Here is a 23,597-nt window from a genome sequence, read left to right as displayed (position 1 = left end):
CTCCTCCTGCTGCTGCGGCCGCCTCCGCACCTGGGCCCCTCCCCGAGCCGGCAGCGGGGCGGCATGGCCCGGCGCACGGCCGCCTCCCGCCCGGGCAGGCAGGCAGCGGGGGGCAAGGGACGAGAGGGTTTAAAGCAAAACACCTGCGGCCTGGCACGGCCCGGATCAGCCTGGCACAGTCGTGCTTCCCCCCATGGCAGGATCAGGCTTTGAGAAGGGGTGCACATAGCACATGTCCTCGGGAGGGCATTTAGTCCAGTGGCTCTCAACCCTCTGTGCACCAGGACCCATTTGTAACCATCAATGGCCGGTCCTCACCCACTGCCTCCAGGCCCCAGCCCCACAGCGTGTGGGGCAGCAGGCTGGGACTCTGCCAGCCCGCAAGGGAAAAGCCACTGTTTCCCACGTTTTTCTCTTTTAAAGGAGAATCCATTGTTAGAGTTTGTTTGAAAGCTTCATATATCCTCGCAACCCACTTTCGGGTCACGACCCACGGGTTCAGAAACACTGGTCTAGTCCAACCCCCTGCTCAAAGGAGGATCATCCTCAAATATATCATCCCACTCAAGGCTTTGTCTAGCCAGGCCTTAAATATCTCCAGGCATGGAGAGTCCACCACCTCTCCAGCTACCTGTTCCAGTGCTTTACAACCATTGGCAATGCATAAGAGGTGCACACAGGGGCACATATACCCCCTGAGATGGGTGATGTACCCCCTGCAAAAAGCGCCACCGACACTGCGGGTGATTGTAAACCGCTGCTCACCACCCACCGCCCCCCTCACCACCGCCACCATCACCGCCAGCTGTGGGTGGTCACTGTGCCTCCCCCAGACTCTGGGGGCATGCATCGTTCATGTTTACAACCCTCATCCTGAGGAAATTTTTCCTCATATATAACCCAAACTTCCCTTGCTGCAACTTGAGACCATTGCCCCTTGTCCTGTCATCTGCCACCACCAGGAACAGCCTAGCTCCATCCTTTTTGTAACCACCCTTCAGGCAGTTGAAGGTTGCTATTAAATCCTCACTCTTCTCCAGACTAAGTAAGCCCAGTTCTCACAACCTGTCCGCATAAGGCCCATAGCTTATGAGGAGAAGACAACAGCAACAGCAGCACCTAGTTTTCTCCAGGTGCAAAGAAACTAGGTTTACTCACAGCCCAGGGTTGTGCTACTGGGTTTAAGATAGAAGCAAAAACAAATATCACTGCATTGAAATGAGTTAAAAACAGGTGATGGGGCTGTGAAGTAAGAGCTTCCTGACCAGGAGCAATGACCAGGCAACAGAGTTGCAAAAGAAAGGCCAGCTTGAGTGGAGGAGCATTGAAGCCACTGAAAGGGATAGAGGGTGGTTAACACCTGTGGCCTGCAGAGTTTAGAAGGGATCAGGTAGATGATAATGGGCCACAAAGTCAGTCAACTCCTCTCTGCTCCCTGAATAGAAATGCTACTGCCACAACTAGACATTTGTTCTTAAATTTTGGGTGGACCAGGAATCAAAGCGGGGTTGAAAGCCGGAGGTTCCTGGCTAGAGGATCTTGCCCCTCCACTCAGGGTCAGATGAATCCCCACATTTGGGATCAGGAAGGAATTGTACCCCATGGTCAGATTAGTACAGACTGGGGGGAGGGGAGGGGTGTTCTGCCTTCCTCTGTAGCAGGGGCCATAGCATTGGATTTCTTGAATGCATAGGAGACTGGTACCTCCTGATCTGGGGGAGCACCAAATCGCTGAGTGGGGGATCCAATCACAGATCAGCTGATTGCAGAGTGGGGGGAGGAGGGGTTCCCCAGCAGCCAATCACTGAGTGGGAGGGGGGAAGCCTGAAAGCGCCAGTGGCAAAACCGGAAGTGCCGCCAGGGGACCAAACCTCTGCACCCCCTTCGGTACGTCACTGCAGAGGGGACACACTGAGCATCCGCTGATGCCACCACCAGCAGGGACGGCCTGGTCAGGGGGGGCACATGCCCCCCCCGCCCATGTCATCTATGCATTGCCTGTGCTTGAATGTATATAAACAGGGTTTTATAGAAGCAGGACATTGGCTGCCATGGTTCCCTGCTTTGCCTGTGGCAGGTTAGGGTGTTATGTCTTGTGTTGTGTCAGGGCTGAGGGTAGTTTTACTAAAAGGTTAGATTATGGATTTGTATAGGATGGTTTGGGACTTGCTTTTAGGAAGGCCTGTGCTATCTCTGTCTAACTATAACTATGCACCTATATGTATGTCTATATTCAACTATAACTGTATATCTATATGTAACTATCTAACTAGCTACACATATATGTATGTATGTAGGATAGGAATGACCCTGCCTCATGCAGGATGGACTAGATGACCTATGGAGGTCCCTTCCAGCTCTACTTGTCTATGGTTTTTTATAACTTGAAATTCAGGACAGAGTCCATCAGGGGCCAGTCAAGAGCTGAAGTTCAGATCCATCTTGACACTCCAATTCTTGAAGAGAAAACTCTACACCAGTGGTTCTCAGCCTTCGTAGACTTGAGGTACCCCTTGATAGATTCGAAGCACCCCTTGGTAGACTCAAGGTATCCCTCAGCTCTTAGTTTTCACTTCTTTTTTTACTGCAGTAAAATAGTAGAATGGTTTTTCTGTTGCAAAGAACCCAGAAAAAAGCACAGCAGATCAGAAAGTTTTCAACACTATTGATTCCTAAATATGTAAAAACTTGTTTTATCTTGTGAATCATATATGCACACAACATCCTGCAGCACTTTTGAAAGGATCTAGAGCTACCAATGAGAATCACTGATCTATACTGTTGAAACGTGAGACATTCCCAACCTGGCAATAGCACAGCAAGAGCCAGTCTTTTTGGCAGGCATGCCACAAATTAGCCCTGTACTATCCTCCCCAAGTGTCACTCCAATCTCCTTTTCCTGCCCAATCTGCTACTCTGCCTTCTGCTTCCTGCCATGCCTGTCCTTGTGCTGCCTTTTCCTCCTTGGTCTGCCGTTTGCCACACACACAGGCTGCCAGTGACACTTGTGGCACACATGCCACAGGTTGTTCACTCCTGCAAAGAAACATCCACTCCTTGAATCTAGCTCTAAATGATCACAGTCACAGACAGACCGTCAGACTGTGCCTCCCCACCCCAGGCATAATAATAAAATCAGCTAAGTGAAGCAACTTAAAAGGTTTTGATGCATCTGCCCCAATCTGATACAATTTGACTCACAATAACTGGAAACATTCGTGCACTTCTGGTTTTAGTTAAGCAAAATGCTTATATATATTTTTGAAGCACTGGGGCTTCATTGCAGTATGGATACAATGAAAATAGTCCCAATACATTATTTTAATGCTCTAAAACATTTTTCAGGGATTTTTAAAATTTATTCTGCTTGTGTGGCTATATGATATATATGAAATCCTGTTACATTTGAAGCCCATCAGAACTGTTCCACTGGCTTCAATTAGGCCAGTATTTCACCACTAATCTCAAACACTGCATTTTCGCTGAGCTTTAAAGGGATAATTGACATTACTTATTCATGGCTTCCCTCTTCATGATTAACATGATATTCAAACAAATAAAACCTTTAAAGAACAGGGTCATGCTTTGTATTACTTGCAACAGTATCTTACTGCAAGAAAACCCACAAAACAGACAAAAACTATTTGAAAACAGCAGCAAGAGCTCTGTTTTCTATTATCCCTAAAAATGGTGGGAAATGCCTTCTCTGTGCATGTCCTTTTGTAGCATCTGATAAAATTAGCTCTGGCTCATGGAAGTTTCTGCACCTCTGATTTAGTCTGAAGTCAGGCAGAGGGCAGGGTAGAGATGCACCGTATCGACTAGCCTGGCTAACTGCCTCTCCATTGTTGGGAAATGTGACTTGTGGCAGTTCAGACCTTATGAATTGGGTGGGATGGAGTAAAGTTGCTAAATGAACTGAACACACTTGTTGCTCTTGGACTAGATTTCTAATTATAGAAGATAATTTTAACATTAGGCCCTCAAACATTAAAACAAATAAAACATTTTTCATGGGCTATATATTTAATCTAAGACAGCAAATGGAAGGAGGCAGTAAGTCTGACTTTCTAGCCAGCCAACCCCTTAGTAGTAACCTTTGCCAAGAAGCCCTTATAATTCCCTACATTTCTTGATTTGGTTGCCTGAAAAAAAACCAAAAAACTCCTGAACACTGTGCATGCTAAGCAATATCCCCTGGGTGGCAAAATATATAAAGAAAGAAAAGGCCCTGTAATTCCATAGCATACTCTGTCAATTAGCCATGCACAGGAGGAACAGTCCAGCCTGCAGAGGACAACCTATTTTGCCATGCCCAAAATTAACTTTAGCACTCTGGTGGATCTGCGTTTCGGTAGCTACATCAGCACTGTCTTCAACAAGTTTCACTGAAAGTATATACAGTGAGAGCAAGATATCCAGGCCTTTGCATGGATTTATATACTTTTATACAGTAATGTTAAGCCTCTTCTCCTTAAGGTATCCTTACAATACCCTTGTGTACCCTTGTATTATTCCCATTTTACAAATGACAAATTGAGGCACAGAAAAATTAAATATGCATAAATTGGGTGCTTAAAATAGAACTAAGGAAGAATTAAGACAGTGAGTCCAAGAGTAATTCACAAAAACCAAGTCTAGCCCTGTCACATACCTGAAAAAGTTCATAAGTATCTAAAGTTCAGCTACCTCACATGCACAGAGGTGCCAGCAGTTCAGTTCCTCCCAGTTTTTAGGTTCTTATCTCCCACATAAAGCCATTTGGGATTCACAGATTGGGCATCCAGTAGGTACACACCAACCATGCCTGATCCATGAGCTCAGTAAAAACATCTGACACTAATGACTGACACAAAACTGTGATGAGCATCAATGTCCATTTTCATTCAAAAGCACAGATTGGGGTTTCAGGCAGTTAATGCACTACTTATTTCCCAGAAGTAGGAAACCAGTTTCTAGACACTCGTCAGCCTGACAAAGTTTGAAATGCTATTTCCCAGTTTTGCATGATAATGTGTTGGACAGAAAGAAAATCAAGATTTATTGCCCACACAAAGAGACCCTGGTTCTTTAGCCACTCTGAGTAGTGGGGAAGGGTAGTTCTGAATTCTGCTCTAAGGACTGCTTATGTTAAAAGAGTAATTGAATAAAATTCATAAACAGCATTGGAAGCAAAGACCAGAAGCCCCTCTCTAAGGGAAAGAAACATAACAGGATACATGAGGGCCCCTCAAGCTAAGGAAAGTTTATTTAGTTAAATTTAGTTAAGTTTAGTTAAGTTAAATTTATTTAGTACTTGTATAATCAAGTACTAAATAAATGTGCAGTATACTGCTGTACTGTGAATTAGCACAGCTCCACACTTTTTGTGTGACAATGCACAGGAGACTAATACTACTGAGCTTTAGGGTATTAGCATGGGGTTTGCTGTGCATGCTAAAGCAGATAATTAGTTTACTGCACATCAAGCATCTAGTGTAGATGCGCCCTCTCTCTCATATGGTGACTAGGGCATACCTGTCAGTAGAGAGAGAGTTTTAATAGAAGGCCTCAGTCCAACATAGCCTCTAGCCAGGTGATTAGGGCATGCTCCTGGGAGGTACAACATGCAGTCTCAAATCCTGCCAGGCATACAGGGTTATAACCCAAGTCTCCCATTTATGGAGTGGCTAGTCCTCCAGTTGCTGACTTAGGGTTATATATCTAGACGTGCCCTGCCTTGGGGCTGGAAATCCCAGTCTTCTGCAGGTGTCTGAAGAAGGAATACTTTAGATAAACACCATTTTTATCTTTTCTTATCATCCTACATAAGCACTCCCTTGACCAGCCTGCTGGGAAGGGAGGAACATCTGCAAGTATGTAGCTATGGAAGAGAAACAATGCTCCTCATGAATAATGATCTTATATGTTATGCTATTTTTAAAGTATTAGTGCAAGAGGAATGGAACCCAAGCACTCCATATTGGGTTAATATAAGTTTGAGTAATGTGAAAATAAGGTCATTAAAATCAGAGACAGAAGAACATAGAGGGAAGTGTGTTGTCATAAATCCTCAGAGGTCACTGACCTGGCAGAGACGAAAGGGAAGTAAAGAGATTTATTGATCCAGCCCAAAGGGGAGAAAGGTGAAAATCCCAGAGGAAAAAGTGAGTAAGAGGGGAGGGGAGGGGAGGGGAGGGGCAGGCAGAGTGGAAGGACCAAAATTGAAGATGACAAAGTAATTCCTTCAAAAGGCAAGGTATGTATTTAATCATTACACTGAAATATGTTAAAAATGTATTTCCTAGACTTGTAGAAATATGGCTTAAATTTGGCTTCACAGTGGACTGAGATGAATGGGGTGGGGCTTTCTATGGTTCTGGGATCTGTAAACACTAAGGCTAAGAACAAACATTCAAAAAGCCCCTGACTGAAGGGTTCTAACTATCATGCTTTACTTAAACCACTTTAAGTTAAAGCAGGAGTGAACTGAACAGACATTTGCTGCTCAATTGGGGTGGGGAGGGGAGAGGCGTGGAGCCTGCCCACACTGGCCAAGGCCAGCAGGCAAGGGACATTCCTGCATGCCTGCCAGGAAGCTGCTGGAGCAGCCCCTCTCCCAAACCTCCCCACCACTGGTAACTGTCAGCAGTAAATGGGAAGGGGAGAGAGGTGGGGGGAGCCTCCTCTGCCCCAGATTGCTGAGTCATGTACTGGGGGGACTGGGCTGGGTCCATGTGGGTCTGCACAGCAAGGGGGAGTCCCTTCGGCCACCCCCAGTTCCTGGCATGGCCAAAAACCAGTCTGGCCAGTCTCATGCTGCAGCTCCTTCTGCAGCTGTCAAGAGGCTGGGATGGAGAGGGGGGAAGGGAAGGGAGGATCCCCACCTGCCATACGGGCCTCTCCAAATTGCTGGATCAGGTGTTTTGGGGACAGGCTAAGTCTACATGGCCAGCAGCTGCAGCATGAGACTGGCTGGCCCAGCTTTTTACCATGCTGGGAACTGGGGTTGGGGGCAGAAAGTCCCTGTGTCATGCAGACATGTTTGCCCCCACCCAAGAGCCAACACAGAAATCTGGGGGAGCCCACATGGAATGGGGGCTCTGTTCCAACCCCCCCTCCCACCTTCCCCCCAGGCAATGCAGAGGGGAGACAGAGCCTTTTCTGTCTCCTTTCTGTGACAGCCTGGAGGTGGGGCTGAGCCAGTGCTTGCCCAAAGCAGACAAACACTGGACCAGTTGAGCAAGCCACCCAGAAAGGGGCCTCTGGGGTGCCAACAGAATGCGACCTACATTGAAGTGCAATGGATATGGTACAGATGTTCAAAAAGCACTCTAACCTAAAGTGCTTTAACCTAATACCACATTTGACAATGGGACAACTGACAACCGACGCCCATGAAAAAGCAAACTTGCTTAATGGGTACTTTGCATCAGTTTTTCACCAGTCCCATGGGATTACCCTGCCCACTGTGGGTCAGGGAGGCCCGGGGAAGGGAGACTCCTTACCCTCCATCGAAGCTGACCTCATGAAGGAACAACTTGACAGGCTGGATACCTTTAAGTCAGCCGGCCCTGACGGTTTACACCCAAGGGTACTCAAGAAGCTGGCAAGCATCATAGCTCAGCCTCTGGCACAGATCTTTGAGAACTCCTGGTGCTCTGGCGAAGTGCCCGAAGATTGGAAGAAGGCCAATATGGTACCTATCTTCAAGTTGGGGAGGAAAGTAGATCCAGCAAACTACAGGCCCATCAGCCTGACCTCTATCCTGGCGAAGGTCTTAGAAAAGATTATCAAAGAGGCCATCCTTAACAGACTAGCTGACAGCAATATCCTGAGGGACACTCAGTATGGGTTTGTTGTGGGTAGGTCTTGCTTGACCAATCTCATTTCCTTTTATGACCAGGTGACCTATCACCTGGACAAGGGGGAAGAGATTGATGTCATATATCTTGACTTTAAAAAAGCCTTCGAACTGGTATCTCATGATCACCTCTTGACAAAACTGGCTAACTGTGGCCTCGACCACACCACAATCCACTGGGGAATTGGCTCCACGGTAGGACCCAGAGGGTGGTGGTTGATGAAAGTCGATCGTTGTGGTGCACTGTGACCGGTGGGGTCCCTCAAGGCTCTGTCCTAGGGCCTATACTTTTTAACATCTTCATCAATGATGTAGACATAGGTGTCAGAAGCAGCCTCGCCAAGCTCGCCGATGACACCAAACTCTGGGGTAAAGCATCCACACCTGAGGACAGGAGGGTGATCCAGGCAGATCTTGAAAGGCTCATGAAATGGGCGGACGAGAACCTGATGGTGTTTAACACCAAAAAATGCAAAGTGCTCCACCCTGGAAGGAAAAACCTGAAGCATGCTTATAGGCTCGGCAGTGCTACGCTGGTTAGCACTACAGATGAAAAGGACTTGGGGGTCATGATTGACCACAAGATGAACATGAGCCTTCAGTGTGATGCTGCGGTTAGTAAAGCAAGTAAAACGCTGGCTTGCATCCATAGATGCTTCTCAAGCAAATCCTGGGACGTCATGCTCCTGTTGTACTTGGCCTTGGTGAGGCCGCAGCTGGAGTACTGCGTCCAGTTTTGGGCTCCACAATTCAAAAAGGATGCGGAGAAGCTTGAAAGAGTGCAGAGGAGAGCCATGTGCATGATCAGAGGTCAGGAAAAAAGACCTTATGATGAGAGGCTGAGAGCCATGGGACTCTTCAGCCTAGAAAAGTGCAGGCTCAGGGCAATCTGGTGGCCACCTCTAAGTTTATCAGGGGTGTTCACCAGGATCTGGGGGAACGTCTGTTCACCAGAGCGCCCCAAGGAATGACAAGACCGAACGGTCACAAACTCCGCCGCGACCAATTCAGGCTGGACATAAGGAAGAACTTCTTTACTGTTCGAGCCCCCAAGGTTTGGAATAGACTGCCGCCGGAGGTGGTTCAAGCACCCACATTAAAATGCCTTCAAGACACATTTGGATGTTTATCTTGCTGGGATCCTATGATCCCTGCTGACTTCCTGCCCCTAGGGCAGGAGGCTGGACTTGATGATCCTTCAGGGTCCCTTCCAGCCCTAATGCCTATGAATCCATCAAGGGTTAACTTGGTGCAGGATCCACCATTTTTAAAGCACTTTAAGTTCTGTGAACTTCTGTTCTGTTACGGCTTTAAAGCGCTTTGTGTGCTTCACCTGCATTTAATGTAGCGTCTATACCTAGCCTAAAGGGTCGCCACTACTTTTTTTTTATCATTTACTAGGTTTGTAACACAGGTTGATTCTGATTCTGCTACTGGATCTGTGCACGTAAATCTGTGGACTTCTAAACCCCCAGAAGTCAAAGCACTGTGTGCAGGTTTAGCCGTCTTTGTAGTAACATACAGAAGTGCTTGTAACAGTGCACAAATATGTTATTTCCCCAGACCAAGGATGACCATTATTGCATCCTGCATCAAATCACTGCACTATTTTTAGTTTAAAAAGAACCAACGCTGCAAATGGACTATTACAATTGATCTTTCTAGCACAGATCCATTAAAAAGCTTCATTGATCACTGTAATAAAGAATATTGGAGAGAATCCACTCAGTCATACTTTGAGTGTTTGCAATTTTATGCATAGCAATATTCTGTTTAGTAAAGTTGCTGTTTAGTACAGCAATCTTAAGGCATCCTTAGTTTTAAAAAATGCAATACAGTCAACATTTTGTTTCACCAAAATATGTGATTTTATACATTAGAAATGTATAGGTACATATATATTCACATCCAGCTGCTGATTGCTACCTCAGTTTCAGGGAATTGTGATGGGTGCCCACAATGCACTGATTTCACAACTGTGGGAGGAAAAGAATGCTGTTTGTGGATACCCCAAAGAGTTTAGCAACTGCCAGCATAGCTAATGAGAACATTCTGAATCATTAAAATTTCCAGTGGTTCACATTCACCTTTGTAACAGTGGTCTTTGTAGTTTTTTTAGTGTAGACAAGATTCTAAAGGTAGAGGATCGCAGGTCATCAATTAACATTATGCTGACTCAGTTTTTACAATGGAAAATAATGAGATATATTCTTGATAACATTCTGATAACTTTGCTGTCATCATGGAAATATAAATGCTAAAACTAAATATAGATTCAGCCACATTTTCACCAACAGCTTCAAAAAAGCCACAAGATCTGCAGTACGTTTTTGATATATACAGGGCACATTTGCACGTCGCCCAATGGCGACATGGCAACACGCTACGTTGCCGTAGGGTGCACTACGGTGACTTAGTGATCATGTGGGTCTACACGTGATCGGCAGGTATGTCACCATAGTGGCATGCTCTCCTGATATAGCGCACTGGTATGGTGACCTAGCAGCAAAATCTAACTGTGTACAGTGCACACAGCACAGTATGGTGGTTACTGCACCGTGGTTTAGTACTGCACCATGCTGTGGCAATATCACTGTATGGCAATGTGTAAATATGCCCATAATTTTCTCCTCTCCTTGAGGTTAAAGAAAGCATTTCCTAAAGAATACCATTATTTGTGTTTCAGTAGATCATTTGTATTATCCCTAATGCTGGAACAAGTCACAACAACCCATTGCCAGTTACGCCTTTGTCAGCCAGGTTTGGTAAGGATAATGTACAATGATGTCTTTTAGAGGGATAAGCCTTTTGGCCCCATTGTCATATTAACAGACGTCCAATGATCATCTGATAAAAATTACCCATGACTGGAAAATGGAAAATATTCACAAATATTTTCCTGAATATCAGTCCCGATTCCTCACCAACTTTTTAATTTTGACAGAAATGTTTCAACCTGGTATAAAGTAAGCAGAAAGAAAGCTTCCCCTCTCTTCCCTGGCAAAAATTCTGTTCCTTCTCCATTTGTATTAAAATTTTGTTTTGACGGAACTTTTCTGACCAGCTTTTATTCAAAGGAGGTTTTTAATTGTTTCCAATTTTCCCATCCCATACATGTTCCAAAAGACAGGGAAGTATATATTCCTTATTAATATTAAAATTATGAATATTGTCCTTCTTCCTTCCATAACTCAAAAGATTAGATGATTTTTCTCAATGTTTTCAAAATAAATTTACAGTTGGCAAGAAACTAAACATTAGATTTTTCAGCTAAAAAGGCAGATGTTTCTAAAAATTAATATTTGAAAAGAGTTATATACCTGAAAGAGTTTTGAAACCATAACTATAACAGCTGCATGACTGCTATAAAGATAATTTATAGATATACATTATAATTTCAGTGTAACCTTTGTCTCAAACGGTTTTTTAAATAATCATTAGCCTCCAGAAGTCATAGTTTCATTTCTGATAATAAAACACTTTTAAAATAACTTTTTATGTTATAATCAAGATTGCTTTCCACTGTTAGGTGACCAAAGGTACAGATGACAGTCATCTAGTTTTTATTTCATCTCAGCAGCCATGGGAAAATTATAGTAATTCTTGATAAACATAATTGTTTTATGTATAACTGAGAAGTGCAGCAAGTTAAAGGAGAACTGACACTGAATAATTGATGTAGAATGTCAGCAATGTAAAAGTAATCTCTAAAGTAGACAAGCTATATCAACAAAGAGAAAAGGGGGAGCTGGCTGCCTATATTTGCCGATGGCTGATGATGTTCACAACATATAAAAAGAGCTAGACTCAAATATTACAGATAGGATGAAATTCAATAGGACAAAATGCAAAGTTATGCAGTTAGGGAACAATAATGAACATTTTAAAATAACCATGGAGCTGATTGAGGATGCTATACAGAAGATGATGAGTTGCCAAAATGATAAGGCTTTGAGAAATGTGAATGTGATCCTAGAATGCATCAGGCAAGGTATTTCCAGGAGAGAAGGGGAAGTATTTGTGCCATTCAAAAAACGGCCCTGCAGGGACCTCATCTGAAATCTGTGTTTCAAGAAAGAAGAATTCACATTAGAACAGGTGCAGAGAACAGCTGTTAGGATGACCAGGGAAAACAGAAAGCCTGTCATAAAGAGCTTGGCTTGTTTAGCTTAGCAAAACAAAGGTGGATAGGGGATATGATTACTATTTACAAGTACATCCAGGGGGATATATTTGTCAATAGTAATCATATCCCCCCTCCATCAGGGAGAGGCAACAACTATTTAAACTAATAGATAGACAATAATAGCACAAGAACAAATGGGTACAAACTAACCATGATAAATTTAAGCTGTAAATGTTAAAGTGTTAGAGTCATCATAGCAATAGGATCCTGGAACAGCTTTCCAATAGGAATGGTGAGGACAAAAACTCAGAATTTGAATGGAATTACATGACTTTGATTGCTAGGCTCAATAACTCTGGTTATTGAGTAAGAGTCTTTGATAGACTTCTTTGCAGAACCCGCCCCAGAACTAGGCTGCCAGAACACCAGCATGACCGCATCCTTTGGCACAGAAATTCAGGCTGGCCTCACAGTCTGGAAGCTGCCTCTCCCCACTCCAGTCCCTGTTTAGCTACTACATGGTAACAAACATTGAAGTTAAGTTTCACCTTGGGACATCAGCTGCCAGATAGTCTCATGGAAGCCAAGGATGCTACAAGGAGGGTGTGGATGTGTAGCTTCACACACTTGGCAATGCACAGGAAGTTAATGCTGAGAAATGGGATTCCCAGGCTGTGTAAGTTTTGACCTACATTATGTCAAAGCATAGTTATGCGAGGCAATAGTTCAGTTTGTTATGTTGCTGCAAGACCTGGTTGCTTAATATTGAAGATTCGCCAATAGTAATGACATTGTACAAGTCTTCAGTAGACTTTACCACAAACTAACTTTAATCAGCCTGATATAAAATCTCCATTATCTGCATGGCCACCATGACTGTTGCTGCAGATCTGTGGTTTTTAACCTTTTTTTCATTTGCATTCAGAGAAATTTGAATGGATGTGCAGATACCTTTAAAATTGTAAGTCTGGGTATTCACATACTGTTGACTGACCCTAGTCATCTTTTGCAGTCCCCTTAGGCATAGTCTGTGGACCCCCAGGGGTCTGCGGATCACAGATTGAAAACCAGCGCTGTGTTTTATAACCGTGTTGTTTGGGCACTTTAGTGTCCTGTTTCCAGGTGGAATTTGGCCTCATTTCACTGGGACAGTACAAGGCCCTCTGTATTATTTCATATGGGCTGAGGAATGAAATGGCTCTTCCAGGCCTACCCCTCCAGAAATGGTCTCTACAACAAACTTGCCAAAGATGAGGTGAAAGGCTTGGATAAGGTCAGGCCGTAAGTGGGGTCATTGGATACTATTACCACAATGACTGCTTAAGTCTACCTCTACTGTGCAAGAATTTAATCAGCCATTGTGGTAATAGTATCCAATGACCCCAATGAGGCCAAATTCCACCTGGAAACAGGACACAAAAGTGCCCAAACAAGGAAGTCAAGACACAAACTTTTGACAGTGAATTATCAAAAGCTATTTTGTTCAGTGCTAGTCATTACAGGAGTAGTTATCCAAGGCATGTTTAAAGATCAATGATATGCCATGCGGTACAACATTACAATAAGTACATTCTTTCCATTCCTTGAGTGAAAAGTGCTGACGTTCTGCCCATAGCAGCACTGGCAAGGTTGAGAGCTGTTCTTTTCACTGCATTCTTCAACTATTTGCTATCAGTCAGGTCACCTTACTGTTGAAAAATTTACTTGGACCTATACCGAATGTCACCCACAACATAAAGATTAAACACTAGTTTCCATCCTCCTTAGTGGAGCTTTAACAGGCCCACCTCATTGCTTAACATTTAAACAGAATGTTTCATAGTTGAACAGTAAACTCCTTCCTCAGTTTTTGCAGCTAGGTTGTTTATAGTGTCATGATTTTTTATACTGAGCCCTTTATCTAAGCATCAAAAATAGTTTTCAGTAGCATGAGACCTAACATGACTAAAAAAAGGAAGAAGGCTATTTTTCCCTTTAATTAATCTTTTTTCCTAATTTTAATATCAGATAGAATATTATAATAGAATATATTCTGTGCTTTCTACTCTGAGGGTGCATCCAGATGAGTGTGGACCTGTGGACAGGCCTTCCCCCTGCTGCTAATTTGCAGCATGGAGGTGGGGGAAGGGTTATTGACACCAGGAGATCCCGGTGTCAAAAAACCCCACGCCTAAAAAAAGTGGGGTGGCGCATGTGGCAGCAGCATGCACTGCCAGAAACTCGAGCCTGGGCGGCCAGAGCCATGCTCCAGCTGCTAGCCAGCCGCCCTACTGCCATGGCTGCAGCCCCCAGAATCCCAGGTAAGGCTGCTGCAGCCAGCCCAGGTGCTGGCCCCATGGCCCCAGCCTCTCCTACCCCACCTGGGGCAAGGTGCCATGCACCACAACATATGTGCACAGGCTTTCCCTAGGGATATGCAGCAGCAACAGCAGATATTGTGCCTCTGCTGTTTGTCCCCAGGAAATTGCATGTTCACACTAATGGGGTTGGAACCTGAAATATCACTCCACTAAGAGCAGCATGAGGGGAAAGAAGAAAAAAAAAAAAGATCCACAGCTTCTAAAACAGAGTTTAAGAAATTTACACATGGAATTATATGAGGCATGGTTGCCTGAAATAGCAACTGAACTTAGTGACCCAGGAGGTTCCTTCCAGTCTTGCATCCTGTGTCCCGAAGCCTGTCAGTTGTTAAAGGGTTCTGACTACGCAATCCTATGGAAGGGGAAGTGTGTAGGCACCAAGAAGAAAGTCCTGAGAGGCAGTATGAATGGGCATCCCATTGAGGCATGCTTTCCTTCCTGCCCGCTCTTTGTATCACTGTGGCAGCATATAACTGAAGGCAAATGCTGGAGGAAATTATTTTTCTTGTTCTGTTAATTTTCATGAAAACATTTTTTTTTCCAACCAGCGTGTATGTGTGTGTATTTTTGTTTTTTTCCTGTTGTCTTAAAAAAAGACAACCTCCCACCCTCCCTCTCCTACCCTCTTCCCCACACTCCCTGATTTATAACGGATTATTCCAACGCTGGCTCATCTAGCATGGCCCACAGGCAGACACTGTGGAGGCATTAAATCCCTGATCCTTCCCACCCTATGGGAAGGAGTAAGACGACAAGTATTGTCTCTTCTACATTTTTGTAGCCATGCTAGTCCCAATAGGAAAGTGGCATGCTTCTTCTCGCTCCCTTACACAGACGCATAACGATCCATGCCTATTAAAATACAGATAAATGCTCAGTTTGAATAAAATGTTTTATGTTTAAATACAACCTAAGGTCTGGTTTTACCTTTGGTGGTATCAGTCTTTGGCAACAACATAAATGATAGTACACTTAGGTCCTTGAATTCACATTTGTCTAGAAATTCAGGATTTTCAATAGTATTTAAAACACATCCCATTGAAGTGCTTTGGAGCATGAGAGATTTATAGAACATTATGCTATGCCAAATGGTACAAGTCAATCTGTTTACTTTTATATAGTGCAAGCTTATGTTCTTTGTAAGCAAAACAGCTAATAAAATCATTACAACTGCATTTTGTGTTACTTCTTTGAGTTTTCCTTCTGGACTGGTACAGTATTTTGGTGATGCATGACATACATATCTTTATAATGTCATTTACAATGTTATTTTTTAAGTAAGTGGCAGGAATTTCTTTCAAGGTATGAATATTAAGTAATTAAGCATCATACAATACAAACTAAATCACCCATTACTTTTTTTTTTTAATTTTTCTTAAGGAAGAAAAAAGTACAGAACACTCTGTACTATTGTGTTGGCAATTCATTTCCTTGGTATGTTTTAGCTGAACAATGTAGCAGTTAAAGAATGTACCTGTTAATACAATATTGTTAAAAATTACAAGTAGATGATACTGAAGATAATGTATAACTAAAGCAGATCTCTACATCTCAGTATAGGTAGTTTATTTTTTTATTGAAATATATGAACAAGTTTATCACCTGATACAACATGAAAATCAAGCACTGCATACCTCAAACCATAGTTCTGTTATCAAATACATACATTCCTAGTTAACCAGAAGTCAACAACACTGTTCATCATTAGACTAAGGGTGAAATTTTTAGTACCAATATTAGAAAATATATATTTTCCCCACAGTCCCTAGCTCTGCCATCCAAATGAACTAATATTTTACATTATTAAATGCTGGCTGCAAAGAGGAATGCTCTCCTGAGTCAAGGGGCAAGGGAGGGGGAAAAGCTGGTGGATTTGTTTTGAATTTGGGGGAGTTTGGGGGGAAAGTTTATTTTTTTATATCTTATTTTAGATGTTTATTCCATTTCTATAATTTTATGCTTTTTAGGTTACCTCTATAGGTTACATTTATGCTGCAATTAACACATTAATTGCAGCATAAATAGGAAGAATGCTACACTTGCACATGATTTAAGACACTATAAAATGGCACCATAAAGTGGTGCACAGAACATTTTTATGGCTAGTTTGTATGGCATCTGAAATTTAACATGTGTGAGGGGGCCAAGGGCTTCCCCCTATGTGGTCTTTAAATTCTGTGCCTGGTCTGTGTGGGGTTTACAGGAGCCACTGATCTCCTGCACCTGGCAGCCCAGCAAGAAATGCTAGGCACAGAGTTTGGCCAATCATCTGTTTGTCTGCCCTGACAACCCTGGTGGAACTGTACATGGGACTGTCCCAGGTTGAGGCCAACATTCAACTGATTGTCATCCCTGCACGTGGGGATGCACCCCTATCTAAACTTATTAGTGCAAGGGAAGCTAGGATTATTATCACAACCTCCCCTGCACTGGCAAGTAGTAATGGCATGATTGGGATCTGATCCCCCAATCCCAAAATTACACCTCCGGCCATGCATGTGTGACATGACAACCAGGTCTGCAACACACAAGCAGGGTCAGCTGAGCCTGAGCCTGTTGACCGATTCCAGGGCTGCTCTTAAAGAGCTATTGCAGCACCTAGCCCTTGCTGTGCAACAAACTGACCTCAGTCTGTGTAACTCTTGTCTGTGACTTCCCTGGTGCCTGCTCCTACATTCCTGCCTGTGTACCCAGTCTCTGAACTTTGGAACCTGGTTTGACTTTGGCTCACTTCCTGACATCCACTACTAGTAACTAGGGCTGTGCAAAGCTTTGGATCATGATTTGAATTCGGAGATGATTCGGATTCAGATTCATAGATTTGACACCGAATCGCTGGAAGCTTTAGGCTTTCCAACTTGATTCGGAACTTTTGAATTGATTCGGAAAAGATTCAGAGATTCGGCCATAGCGTATAATGGGGAATCAATGAAACATCTATAACTTTGTCGTCTTTTGTCTGATTCAGGTGACACTTGCAGGGATGATATCCTCTGCTGAGAACATGATGTGTGCCAACCTTCAAGGATATAGGTGCAGGGGTTTCTGGGAAATTGTACCTCAAAGTCCTGAAAGCAAAACTCATGTCACGTGTGTATGTTAAGCCACAGTGGGGTGAAAACTGCAGGGATGGTAGCTCTTGCTGAGGCCACAAATTCTGCCAAGTTTCAAGGAGATAGGTGCAGGAGTTTGGGGGAAACTGCACCCCAAATTCTTGAAAGCAAAACTCATGTCATGTGTATGTATTAAGCCACAGCCGGGTCAAAACTGCAGGGATGGTAGGCCCTGCAGAGTCCATGAAGCCTGCCAAGTTTCAAGATCAGTGTAGGGGTTTGGAGGGAACTGCACCTCAAGCTGCGAATAAGCAAAACTCGTGACATGTGTGATACTGTGCGTTAAGGTGCAGCAGGGTGACAGCTGCAGGGATGGTAGCCCTGCTGCAGCCACGAAGCCTGCCAGCTGTCAAAGAGATAGGTGCAGGGGTTCTGGGGCCCTGCACTTCTAGCTGCTAACAGGCAAAACTCGTGACATGGGTGCTTGTGGGCCTGTGTCAGTGTTGGGGCACAAAGGAGGCGGGTGGAGGGTGGGGGCGTGGGGGAAGCTACTGCAGGCCTGGCTGCTAGGCTACTGTGTTACCAATCAATCATGATTCACTCAGTGATCAGCTCAATACACAGTAGCTAGCTACTAGATAACAAGTTAACAAGCAAGGATTAACACCTACAAAATCACAGACTAAGGAGAGGAAAGAATCAATACAGAGCCAGGAATTCCTTCTGCCCCAAGATAGAGACAGTCAGTCCCACAAGCGCCCATGTCACGAGTTTTGCCTCTTCTAGCCCTGCTTCTCTAGGATTCTATGATATTGAAATGTTATATGAAACTGTTCATTTCAGGGCACTGGTTGAATTAACAGAGGATAATAAGCATAATCAGAGACTTCCCCATATAGCTTGGTGGGAGCTTGAACGTACGCTTTTTCAGAACCTTAAATGCATTCTTTTTGCTAGGAATTTAATATTAGATTTTTTTTTTTTTTTAATCCTAAGTATGAGACATGGACGAGGGTGTGGAAAGCACCTTGTCCAAGTTTGCAGATAATTCCAAATTATGGGGCAAAGTTTACACACCAGAGGGTAGGGAATGGGTCCAGGTAGATCTGGACAGGTTGGAAAAATGAGGAGAACAAAATAGGATGCAGTTCAACAGAGATAAGTGCAAAGTGCTGCACCTAGGCAAAAATAACCACCAACACACTTACAGGGTGGAGGATGACCTTCTCAGCAGCACAGCAGCAGAAGGGGATCTTGGAGTCATAGCTGACTCCAAGATGAACATGAATCATCAATGTGACAAAGTGATCAACAAGGCTAACCGCACTTTATCATGCATTAGCAGATGCATGACAAACAGGTCCAGGAAGGTGATGCTTCCCCTCTATGTGGCACTGGGCAGGCCACAATTGGAGTACTGCATCCAGTTTTGAGCACCGCACTTCAAGAGGGATGTGGAGAATCTTGTGAGGATTCAGAGGAGGGCCACTAGCATGTTCAGAGGCCTCCAGGCAAGGCCCTACAAGGAGAGACTGAGGGACCTAGATCTCTTCAGCCTTCGCAAGAGAAAGCTGAGGGGTGATCTTGTGGCTGCCTATAAATTCATCAGGGGAGGTCAACAGGGAATAGAAGATGCTCTATTTACTAGGGCACCCCCTGGAGTAACTAGGAACAATGGCCACAAATTGATGGAGAGCAGATTTAGGTTGGACATTAGAAAGAACTTCTTCACAGTAAGGGTTGCCAGAATCTGGAATGGGCTTCCAAGGGAGTTGGTGCTCTCTCCTAACCTGGGGGTCTTCAAGAGGAGACTGGACAAGCACCTAGCTGGGGTCATCTGACCCCAGTGCTCTTTCCTGCCCAGGGCAGGGGTCAGACTCAATGACCTACTGAGGTCCCTTCTGACCCTAGGGGGGGGGTTGGAGAGTAGTAGATATGCTGGAGGGTAGGGTTAGGATGCAGAGAGACCTAAACAAGTTGGAAGATTGGACCAAAAGAAAATCTCATGAGGTGCAATAAGGATAGTGCACAGTCATGCACTTAGTATGGAACAATCCCATGAACTGCTACAGACTGGGGACCATTTGGCTAGCCAGCAGCCCTGCAGAAAGGGACCTAGGGGGTTACAGTGGACAATAAGCTGAATATGAGCCAGCAGTGTGCCCTTGTTGCCAAGAAGGCTAATGGCATGCTGGGCTGCATTGGTTGGTGTGTTGCCAGGACAGGAGGTCAAGGAAAGTTATTATTCTGCTCTACTTAGCACTGGTGAGGCCACATCTGGAGTACTATGTTCACTTTTGCCCCCCCCCCTCACTACAGAAAGGATGTGGACAAAATAGAGAGAGTCCAGCAGAGGGCAAGAAAATGGTTCTGGAGCTGGCATGAAGAAAGACTGAGGGACCTGGGCTTAATCTAGAGAGGAGGAGACTGAGGAGATTTAATAGCAGCCTCCAACTACCTGAAGCAGGGTTTGAAAGAGGATGGAGCTAAACTGTTCTCATGGTGGCAGATGAGAGAACAAGGAGCAAGAGTCTCAAGTTGCAGCAAGGGAAGTTTAAGTTAGATATTACAAAGAATTTTCTCACTGGGAGGGTAGAAAAACACTGGAACAGGTTACCCAGAGAGGTGGGGGGAGCTCCATCCTTGGAGATTTTCAAGACTTGGCTAGACAAAGCTTTGGCTGCGATGATCTAGTTGGGGATGATCCTGCTTTGAGCAGGGGTTTGGACTAGATGACCCCCCGAGGTCCCTTTCAACCCTAACTTTCTATGATTCTAAGTAGATGCAACCCTTTCTCACTTCCAACATAACAATACACCTGGAAGATAACTTTAAGAATTTTGGAACACCAAGTAAAACTAAAATAAAATCCATTTATTCATGTCTTAAAGTTGGCTTTGGGTCATAGTGAAAATTTTCAAGTGGATTTGGTTGGAAGAGAAGAGGGGCTTGTACCTGGGTTTGCCTCCTGGTTGAGTATTTGAGAATTTGCGCAGATAGAAGAGGGAAGGGGCAGAATAATAAAAAAGACTTATATCCTTACCTTTTAGAGAAGATTCCAGGTTGTAGATTCCAAGCAGAGGAAGACATCGAAGCTCCAGAGAGGGGCAGCATTTGTGACTGACCTCTATCCTAGGCATATCCCATTTCCTAGCTCTAAACCAGGGGCCAGCAATATTTTCTGGTGAGGTCTGGAATGACCTAGCTTGGGTCTGAAGAAAGCAGGACCCAGTCACTTCTGCCACTTCCCCCTGCCTCCTGGAGCAGGGAGAACTCCCCACTTACCAAACCTCCAAACACCCCAGCTGCAATGCAGAGTAGGCAGAGTTCCCACTGCTAAATACAGCTGAAGCCAATAGCTTAGTAGCCTGGATCTAAAGGTCCAGGAGGCAGATCATGGATTGCCAATCCCTGCTGTAGATCGCTCCCTTATCTACTTGGTCTAGCTGTCTTGGATCCCATTTTGAGGATCTTCACAGTCTTAATGAAGTATAAAAGTCATAGCCCAGGATTCCTCTTTCCATGTGTAGGGGGGAAGGTACTTAAGTTCCTTTTTAGATGCAGTCCTTAATAGAATCATAGAATACTATGGCTGGAAAGGACCTCAGGAGGTCATCTAATCCAACCCCCTGTTCAAAACAGGCCCATCCCCAACTATATCATTGCAGCCAGGGCTTTGTTGAGCTGGGCTTAAAAACATCCAAAGATGGAGATTTCACCACCTCTCTGGGTAACTCATTCCAATGCTTTACCATGCTCCTAGTGAGTTTTTTCTAATATCCCACCTAAATCTCCCTTGCTGCAACTTGAGACCATTGTTGTTTGTTCTGTCATTTGCCACCACTGAGAACAGCGTAGCTACAGTCAATCTCTCTGTGCTTCATTTTCCTACATATGCATGGGGAACAATACTTACATTTTTCTCATTTTTTGTTCATCATGTCCATCTAGATTGTGAGCTCTTCAGAACATAGACTGTCTTTCACTACATGTTTGTAAAAAACCCAGCAAAATGGGTGCAATCAAAAGTAGCATTCAGAAGGGCAGCTAATTAAAGTCATCCTTTGCAGGTCAGGTCCTGAACCTCCTCTCAAGTGAAATCAATTAATGCTAGATTCACAAAAGAGTCTAGGTGCTAAATTGCAACCTTAAATCCATAAATTCAAAATTTAGATCCTTAAGATCCCAATCCAGCTAGTGAATTGCCCTGTAGACACATTTGTACAGTAGGCACTTACATTTCTCCCAGGAAAGTTCTGAAAGTACCTAAATGTTTGCTTCAGGGCGTGCCCACAATGGCCTGAGTCTTGACAGAGCTATTCAGGTAGATACCTAATTCATGCCCCAAAACTATCAGGAGCTCCAACCTGGGCATTCCTCTACTGAACTCACATGTTTATTAGAGCAGGAGCTGATGTCTTCACAGGTGAAGACCTTAACCAGTAGGCTATTGAGTAATGTTTTGTCTTTGCCCAGGTAAAGTGGAATAAATTCAACAGTGAGGATTAGGTGAGCCCCATGCCAGAATGCCCAATAGTCTGTAAGTTTAAAGCACTCCGCTGTTAAGCACTGCAACAACTAAGCCCTTTTGTAGATTGAGCCATGAGAGTTCTGCCATTAACCTATGTGGGAACAGAGCTTAAACACGCTGCTTTAGCCTGTCTGTAAAAGCTACTCCTTGTAAAAGATTTTAACTGTTAAAGAGATTTACCCAAAGAGCAAAAAAGAGAGACATAGAAAGAGCAAAAAATTAATGTAAGACCCTGATGACTTCCTTCTAAAAGAGTACAGTTTCAGTGCTAACTTAAAGAGGAAGACAAATACAGTGGTTCCCTGAAACCTCAGAAAGGTACCTCAAGCAAAAATAAATGGGAACTTGTATAAAAGAGTAATGCCCACTAGCAGCTCACCACCCCCTCCATGCCATGGGAGAGACAGATAGTCTCTGGGGAAGGGGGGGAAAGGATTGGGCCCCTCACCACTGTTTTTCTGGTACAGCCTGCAGTGGGGGGAGGAGGAGAAGGTAGGCAAGGTGACGGTGGGCTAAGATACACTGTGACATCACGGAAGTCTCTAAATTGAAAACAGTGGGTTTTTAAACGACACAATTAAAAACCCACCATTTCAATTTAGGGAGAACTAAACCTCCATCATGTGTACAAGCACCCTGTGGTGCCATACACCATATGTATAGGCATTGCCTGCACTGCTAATTTGCAATGGAGGGCAGGGGGGTTGACACCAAGAGATCCCAATGTAAAAAAAACCCCACGTCTAAAAAACGTGGGGTGACACACGGAGCGGCAGCATGCACCCCCCAAAACTAGAGCCTGGGCAGCTGCAGCTGCAGGATCACCACAGCTGCAGCCCCCAGGGTTCCCAGGATCCCCAATAAAGCTGCTGAAGCCGGCTCAGGTGCTGGTCTGGGCCAATGTGCCACGTGCCAGCAGGGCACATGCACAGGGTTTCTCTGGGGACAAGTAGCAGAGGCATCTATTTCGCTCCTGCTGTTTGTTCCTGGGGAAATGCATGTTCTTGCTCATAGGGATGTGCCCTTGGATGGCAAATTCCTGACTGATATCTAAGCATTTTGAAGTTATCCAGATGAAAGGCGGACTCTCTTGCACAATTTAATTGCAAAGACAAACATACAAATCCTTTTGTTTTCTTGTATGTGTGAAGGTTGACAACAAAATAGTTGGGCCAATCAAAGGCTATTGTGCAAATCTGGACCACAAAGAGGGAAACAAACAGCAGGAAAGTCCACTAAACACTCATAATAAACAAGGTGGAGTGCCGATAATTCCAATTTTACTACCACACCTACAAAACCTCACAGATGCAAGTTTAGAAGATATTTGTCATCCCAGAGACTGAAGCATTAGACAGTGACAAAAGAAAACACACCCTGAAAGAGCTTGTTGCTCTTATTTATAACCTGATGTAAAATATTTTGTGAAAGAATATTAGATTTTTTTTTTTTTTTTTTTTTTTTGCATTTCAAGATCCCAGACTATTTTAGAGTGAAGGGATGATATGGGGCTAAATTCTATATACACTCTAAAAACCGCAACCTTAATAAATTTTTCTAACTGGCATAAGAGGAAAGTAAGTAGAGTGTAAATGTGGCTTTTGTCAAATACAGTCTGAGATGGTACTCAGTGGGTGCATCTACACGGGCACCGGACTGTGCAGTTATTACTGCACAGTCATTT

At 44.1% G+C, this 23,597-nt stretch overlaps 1 protein-coding gene across 1 annotated transcript in view; it reads right to left on the bottom strand.

The window, feature by feature from the left end:
• Nucleotides 1–20,674, bottom strand: part of SLC9A2 (solute carrier family 9 member A2) — a 65,324-nt gene extending 44,650 nt beyond the window's left edge. The window contains exon 1 of the mRNA XM_025213187.1: nt 20,426–20,674. Within this exon, the coding sequence (XP_025068972.1) occupies nt 20,426–20,522 (97 nt within the window). The 5' untranslated portion in view covers nt 20,523–20,674. The remainder of the gene's footprint in view (nt 1–20,425) is intronic.
• Nucleotides 20,675–23,597: the final 2,923 nt, after the last annotated feature.

This window comes from Alligator sinensis, unplaced genomic scaffold, assembly GCF_000455745.1.
Source record: "Alligator sinensis unplaced genomic scaffold, ASM45574v1 scaffold680_1, whole genome shotgun sequence".
In the NCBI taxonomy this organism is placed as follows: Eukaryota; Metazoa; Chordata; order Crocodylia; family Alligatoridae; genus Alligator; species Alligator sinensis.
Note: the sequence above shows the minus strand (reverse complement) of the source record. Positions and strands in the feature narration are given on the sequence as shown.